The 7,414-nt window shown below is 35.1% G+C and overlaps 1 protein-coding gene across 1 annotated transcript; it reads right to left on the bottom strand.

Annotated features, from left to right (window-relative positions):
* Positions 1 to 2,178: 2,178 nt before the first annotated feature.
* On the bottom strand, positions 2,179 to 2,937 carry LOC107841162 (F-box/kelch-repeat protein At3g23880-like). Its single transcript, XM_047396386.1, has 2 exons — positions 2,827 to 2,937; positions 2,179 to 2,673 (listed from the first exon to the last, which is right to left on the bottom strand). Exons 1-2 carry the CDS (start codon positions 2,935 to 2,937, stop codon positions 2,179 to 2,181), a joined length of 606 nt encoding a protein of 201 aa, XP_047252342.1.
* Positions 2,938 to 7,414: the final 4,477 nt, after the last annotated feature.

The raw sequence follows: 7,414 nt of genomic DNA, 5'->3' as shown, positions 1-7,414 counted from the left end.
GGTTTGGAGGTCACTCCTCACCCCCTGGGTTACTTGATATCTCAAAAGAAGTTTACTTCAGAACTTTTATCTGAGTTTCACTGTGACAACTTTACTCCTGTTAGTGCTCCTCTTGATTGCTCAATTAAGCTCACCACTGATGTGGGAGCTCCTCTTACCGATCCTTCCCTTTTTCGTCGCCTTATTGGAAAATTAAATTTTTTACAGCATACAAGGACTGATATTTCATACTTAGTTCAGCATTTAAGCCAATTCCTCTAGGCTCCCCAGGTGCCTCACCTCTTTGCAAGCCTTCATGTCCTCAGATATTTGTTAAATGCACCTAATCAGGGTTAATTATTGTCTAATTCTCATGACTTTACTCTGCTGGCATTCTCTGACTCTGATTGGGCTTGTTGTGCTCATTCACGCCGGTCTGTGACTGCTTATTTCATTACACTTGGTGGTTCTCTTATCTCTTGAAAGAGTAAGAAACAACCTATTGTTTCCCTATCTTCAGCTGAAGCTGAATATTGCGCTGTTCGTAAAGTGGTTGCTGAAGTTTTCTGGTTGGTTCGCCTACTTTCTGATTTTGGTTGTCATGTTACTGATCCTGTTTCTGTTTACTGTGATAGCCAGGCAGTTCTGCATATTACCTGCAATGCAGTCTACTATGAGTGCACGAAGTACATCGAGATAGGTTGTCACTACGTTCGTAATTGCCTGCAATCAGGCTTGATTTCTCTCTATTTTGTTCATTCAGCTGATCAGCTCGCTGATATTTTCACGAAGTCTATTCCTGGCCCTGCTCATCTTCATATTCTTGGCAAGCTTAGCGTGTTTGCACCCTCCAGCTTGGGGGGGGGGGGGGGTTGGAGCTATTACGTAATATACACATTCTGTATTTTTCTTATACAGTTACTTACATATATACATGTTCATTTTTGGAATTTCAGCTGTAATAGTTAGCCCAGTTAATTTTTGTCCAACTCAATGTAACAATACCATAACCCGGCCCAGTACAAGTGTATATATATACATAGTTGAGTTATTGGAGGTAGTAGAGTAGTAAGATATTTTGACTCTCCATTCAATAAAAGAAAAATTCTCTATCTTCTTCATCTGATTGTTCTCGAACCTTCTATGTTCTTCAATGATTGTCAATGGAGCTCATCGTATCTTCATAATAACAGGGCTGTCCTCGTGCGCGGTCTGTGTTCAACATGAAGCAAACAAAACTAGCATCGGAAACTGTTCACGTTGTTAGAGCAAAAAAGACGAGCTCTATGTCAATAAAATCAACATCTGGGACATGACAAAAGCGCTAAATCGTTCAACTTAAGCAATTAACAAAATAAATATACCATAGTTAACTTATTTGATGTCTGGGATGTTTAGACCAGTGTAACTTCAAGTGGTATGTGTATCTATTATAAATATCAAAAGAACTACAGATGAGAAAAGTCACAAGCAGCACTACTCATGGCAATTACATAACCAGTGTAATCCCACGAGTGGGGTCTAGGGAGGATAGAATTTACATAAATCGTATCCTTATCTTGGTGTGGCAGACAGGATGTTTCTCGTAGACCCTTGACACAACAGCGCATTACCAGAAAAGGCACTCATGCCTATCACATGATCATCTTATGCTGCCCAAAAGTAGTAGTCATTACAGAATGAGAGGTTGTTTCTGATAGACCCTTTGCTCAAGGAAAAAGAATGAGAGGTTCGTCCCGAATAAAATATACATCGAGCAATTAGCAGCAAGGAGAACATCAAGAGTAGTCAAACATAACAGTTTCGGATACGCGTCTTCTTCTATATTTGAAGTAACAAACAGTTGAGAAGAAAGTACTCTTACAGCAAGTTATTTGTTACTTGATTGCTTTGATCTTAGCTTTTTCCGCCTTTATTTTGTCGCTTTCTCTATAGTTGAAAAAGGAGAAACTAGGCTTTCAATGTAGATTACCCCATCATAACAGTCACTACTCTGGATATCTGAATGATTCACCTTTTGGAATTATATATCACGGTATTTAAACCAAACACCGCCAATGTTTCACACCTTTATTTGACATGAAAAACGGTGGAAACAAATTTCGATTTTCTGGATACCTGATGGCAAACTTCTTTATCCAAGATTCTTTAACCCCATACTCCGTCATAACCCATCCACATAAATGAGTTCCCTTAAAATTACGAATCCCACTCCCCTTCTCCATACGAGGGCTTCTCTATCATTTCCCATTTCTCATTACCTAAATCAAAAGAAACGATGATCCAATCATTAGTAGTAGTATTAGTATTCCAATGAAGCTTCCCAGTCGCAAACAAACATGAACCATTTAATCTCTTTTTTCTATAAGAGCCATCAACATTAGTCCAGACATCACTTTTTAGACTATATATTTGGACCTCAACGTCATCTGAATCGCCACCACTATCACTACCAGCATGAAAAATACCCACTACCTTATAATCATCGTGAATCTCATCATATCCAAAGCCATATCTGGCATAAGTTTTCTCCCATCTACGTCTAAAACCAGGCAAATAGCTGTACTTTCTAATTGTTGGATTCCATAGAATCGAAGACTTTGAACTGCAGACAAGGAAAATCAATCCATTGCAAGAACCCACAATATAGGTACTTTCAGTGGCGTCTTTAATGGGAGAATCCAAGTCGAATGCCTCGGTAACAGAGTCAAAAAATAAAGAACTAAGTGTACATTCTTTAAAATTCCACTTATCTTCATTAATTCCCAGTATAAGCATATGATGGGTGTTAGCTGATAAACTGAGATGCATCTTGATAAATTCACGGTTAGCGATTGTCGCAAGTCAAGATTTCGAAACAGACCTGAATTTCAATAGCGATTTCACCGGAAGCCTCGAGAGGATTTCAGTAGTGAGTTCTGCTGACAGAAAAGGGATTGTCAAGTTCAAATCTTCCATTGAATTTGATGGAAGTTGAACGATTGCTGTGACTTGTGAATACGTTTTTGGGCGTTTGGCCAACCAGAACTATATACTGTTGTTTTGTTTGAGTTGAAGTTGGAGTTCGAGTTCCAGTTGTGTTTGGAAATATTATTTTTTGCAACCTAGGATTCAAAAAGGGCATCCCTTTATAGGACTTATTATGTAAGGAAACTAAGTTTTGCTACAACTCTTTTCCTCGTTAATTCGACATGTACATGGTCTTGATTGTGGTAACAACACAAGGGTAATCCACAAACTTGGTTCTCAGTGGTGGATTCAAGATTTACGAGTCGTGGGTGTTCAGCAGGTTTGAACACATATATTGACGTTCAAGCTTTAAGATTCTTCTCGGAAATTAAAACACCCAACTATCTGACTGGGCGTTTTTCTAGGTCTTATATCAATTTTTTTATATATATATATATTTTTAATATAATTATACCTAGTCAGTGTCGAATTTGACCGATGCCGAAGCAACAAAAAAATGGTCATATATAGGTCCGCCACTGCTGGTTCACGATTTGAGCATCATACATGAATCTGCTTCGCTTTGTCAAACATCAAAACTACATATCTTATAATATCAATTTTCTCTAACAATTTTCTCCGTTTTGATGATAACAAACAATAATGCACGAGCACGACTGACTAACTAACAAGTAGCTAGCTACATGCACTAACTTTGCCCTTTCGACATCATTGAAAAAACATCAACTCAATAACTTAGAGAACAGTATAAGAATGCAAATCAAGAAACACATAGTCACTGGCCAACACTGCCCACAACACCTTTCAAACATTCATTAATCCGTGGATATATATATATATGTAGCGGCGAACCCGTTAGTGATATTGTTTGCTCTGGACTTAGACCCGCGCGATTTTAAAGTACGTCACTAGAAAGTAAGGCTTGTTTGCATTTCTCCTTTATTTTGCTGATATGGAACCTCTGATCCTAATATGGGTTGTTACAATATATTTGCCATCTGCATGCATAAACCAATGACAAATTAATCATAGAGAATGTAGTTATAATGTACCAAATTCCAGGGGCCCAAAAACAAAGCAAAAACAAACTAGAATCAGTTCAAAAAAATGGCAACGGGTGCATGTCATTAGGTTCTAGTGGCGGACTCAGGATTTAAATATTGTGGGGGCTGAAAATTAAAAAGTTAAAAAAATAAAAAATCACCCCAACAAGGTTTGAACCCAAGACACCGCTTTAGTGGAGAACCTTAAGATTAACCTAAATGCTAGTGCATCCAACAACCTTTTTGTTTTAGTAGTTGCTTTTATATTTTTGATATCAATTTTTATATATTTTCTGTGTAATTATACCTATTCCGCGTTGAGTTTTGGCACCCCGAAAATATACGTAGGTCCGCCCCTGTTAGATTCGACAAAACTAATGTGTTTTTGAAGAATTCAACACGAGTACGGTACGAAGAGTTCGGACATAGTTTGTATCTTGTGTTTGACCATAATTTTTCCAAAAAATATTTGATTTTTTTAAGAAATATTATTTATACCCATAAGTTCTAAAAACTATTAAAATTATCTTGTAACTTTATATTATCATTTTATAATGAGCACGTTTCATGATAAAAATTAAACTCATAAATTATATAAGCGCCAACCTCCTTATAAACGATTTCACACATAAGTATAGGAGCTACCGAAATTTTCACAACTCACAAAGAGTATCTAAATTTTCTATGCACATTACTTTTAACAAGTGCAATGCAACAATACTATTACATAATTGAGTCAAATACCAAAGTTTATTAATGGAGTTTGTTGACAAATAGATATTAGTTGAGATTAATAAATGGTGAGGTATTTTAATAAAATATAAAAGTTTGGAATATGGTTTACATTTTCAAAAAATTCCCAAATAATAGAATTTGGATCAAAAACTAGTTTTTTTCTAATATTTGAGAATTTAAATTATTTTTCAAATAATGATAAATTATACCTCCAAACAGTACTTTTTGCCAAATTTTCTTCCAAATATACGAATATCTATGGCCAAAGCCAAACGGGTATATTACTTGTAGACTGTAGTTATCTATGCTGATGTAGATTTATTACAATGTTATCTAGCACATACAAGTTAAACTCAACCAAATTCACATAATGCTAACCTGTTTAGCCCAATGAAGTTGAAAATCAACCCCAAACAATTGCTTCAATAGGGCAAATATTAATCAAATAGCCATAAATTGAATCATGTTTAGTAATTGGATCTCCAAATCTTTGAGGTTTAAGAGTTATTGTTTTGTTATTCTTTTTTGGAGTATTCGAACAAATAACACCATGGAGACTAAGATGTCTAGATGTGCTTGCTTAAAGTTGGAACACTTACTTTCCAATGAAGGCCAACTTTAAGTGTTTGTTATGTATTATTATGCCAATTTTACTTGTTACAGTAACTTATAAGTAACTTGAATTATTAAAAAGGTCAAAGTCATCGACAGACACTCAAACTTTTTTCGAAAATTCAATTAGACCCCTCAACTATGACATGTACCTATCAGGCCCCTAAACTCTTCGAATTTTGATCCAATTGGACTTTTTTTTGTCAATCAGCTAAAATCTCAAGTGTGTGTAATACACACGCGATGACGTGGAAAAATTAATCAATTCAAAAAAACACATGCCAAAAATAATAATTATATGATGAAATTGCTAATTTGTCCATTTTTCTATTTAATTATTTATTTAATAATAATTCTTAATTTTAAAAAAAAAAAAACACCCACCCCAGTCTTCGTCTTCTTCAACCCCCCTCCCTTTCCCCACACTAATCTGGTAATGCCAATATAACAAAAAATGCACCAAATTCACCTAAACCTCAACTAAATCAGCTCAAAAACATCAGAAACATCTGACTACACGAATCTGGTAATACCAATCTAACAAAAAAGGCATCAAATTCACCTCCAAATCTTGACACACTTCAATAAAATCAGCTCAAAATTGCCAAAAACTCCTCCTCACAACACGAGTCTCATAATGCCAATTCAATAAAAAATACATCAAAACTTATCAAAAATTCACTTTATATTTTCCTAAAGTTTTAATCTTTTCACCAAATTTCACCTCCAAATTTCCAACATTTCAACAGAAACAACTCAAGACTTCAATTCCCCAAATTTCCACATCAATTTCGTCAAAAAATTCCCAAATTTCGATATTTTCGGACTAATTTCATCAAATTTTCAGTTCCAAAGATATTTTTTCAACAAATCTTATCTAATTTATCACACTTATTCCATCATAAGTTCAATACCCAAAATAATTTTTTTTTAATTTCGATGAAACTTATCACGAGAAGTTAGATCGTAAATATTTGATGTGGAGTGGTGGTAGAGATAATTGTAATCTATGAAGAGGAAAAAAAGAAAAAATTATTTAAAAGGAAAATGAGAAAGAAAGAGTAAGAAATGGAAGAAAAAGAAAGAGCTTAAGAAAGGCAAAGAAAGAGCTGTAAGAAAAAAATTATGAAGAGGAGAAAGAAAACATTATTTAAAAAGAAAATGAAAAAGAAAGTGGAAGAGAAAAAAATTATTTAAAAAAAACTTGTTTTATTAATTTTTTTTTGGGTTCTCGGTGCCATTTGACACGTTTTTATTTGTTATTTAGTCAAAAATCGTGCTTCACGAGTCCCTAGTGAGTGGAAAATACGCGCAGTGCCATGTAGGCAAAAAAAGTCCAATTGAATCAAAATTTGAGGGGTTTAAGGGCTTGATAGCTACAGACCATAGTTGAAAGGTCTAAGTGAATTTTCGAAACAAGTTTGATTGCCTATCGATGACTTTGGCCTTATTAAAATTACACCACCCATGCATGCATATAGCTCTTCATGAGAATATTGCCCTTTGGAACTGTGAAATGTTATTAGCTAAAATGGAGCCATTTTGAGCACATTATAGGTAATTTAAACCTTGCATATTCCCTTCTACTTTTCTTTTCTCTATACTATAAATAACAACTTCATGCCTCTGTTCCCCTTAATGTAACTATCATCTCATTTGAAGAAAAAAGAATTTGAACAAAATGTCCCAAATTTTAACAATATTAATAAGCTCAATTTGTTTGATATTCTTTGAATTCCATGACAAAAAGGGCAAAATTGAAAATGGTTATATATATGGTCATGTCAAAGGCGATGCGGCTTCATGGGGCGATGGTGACCGAGATAATGACGATGATGATGACGACGATGACGATGATGGTGATTACGACTATGCTCCAGCTGCTTAATATATCTGTTAGAGTTTGTGATCCGAATTTTGTTGATTCGGCCCTGAAAAGTCTGCGGTGCGACTCATATTTGTGATTTTTTTGTGGGGGTTGTAGTGGTAACGTAGGGATCGGGTCGATCGCTCCCGCGGTATGGACATGTATGTTTCTGGGCCTAGGATTCATTTGTATGCACGTATCATATAAG

The sequence above is a fragment of the Capsicum annuum genome, chromosome 9, assembly GCF_002878395.1.
Source record: "Capsicum annuum cultivar UCD-10X-F1 chromosome 9, UCD10Xv1.1, whole genome shotgun sequence".
Lineage (NCBI taxonomy): Eukaryota > Viridiplantae > Streptophyta > Magnoliopsida > Solanales > Solanaceae > Capsicum > Capsicum annuum.
The sequence above is the reverse complement of the archived record's forward strand: the minus strand, read 5'-3'. Positions and strand labels throughout refer to the sequence as shown.

Bases quoted from the DNA above. Each gene is read 5' to 3' on its own strand.
- LOC107841162 (XM_047396386.1), bottom strand. From the start codon at position 2,937: ATGGAAGATTTGAACTTGACAATCCCTTTTCTGTCAGCAGAACTCACT. The intron at 2,674-2,826 runs TGACTTGCGACA...TCTGTTACCGAG, and splicing joins TCAGGTCTGTTTCGAAATCT to GCATTCGACTTGGATTCTCC.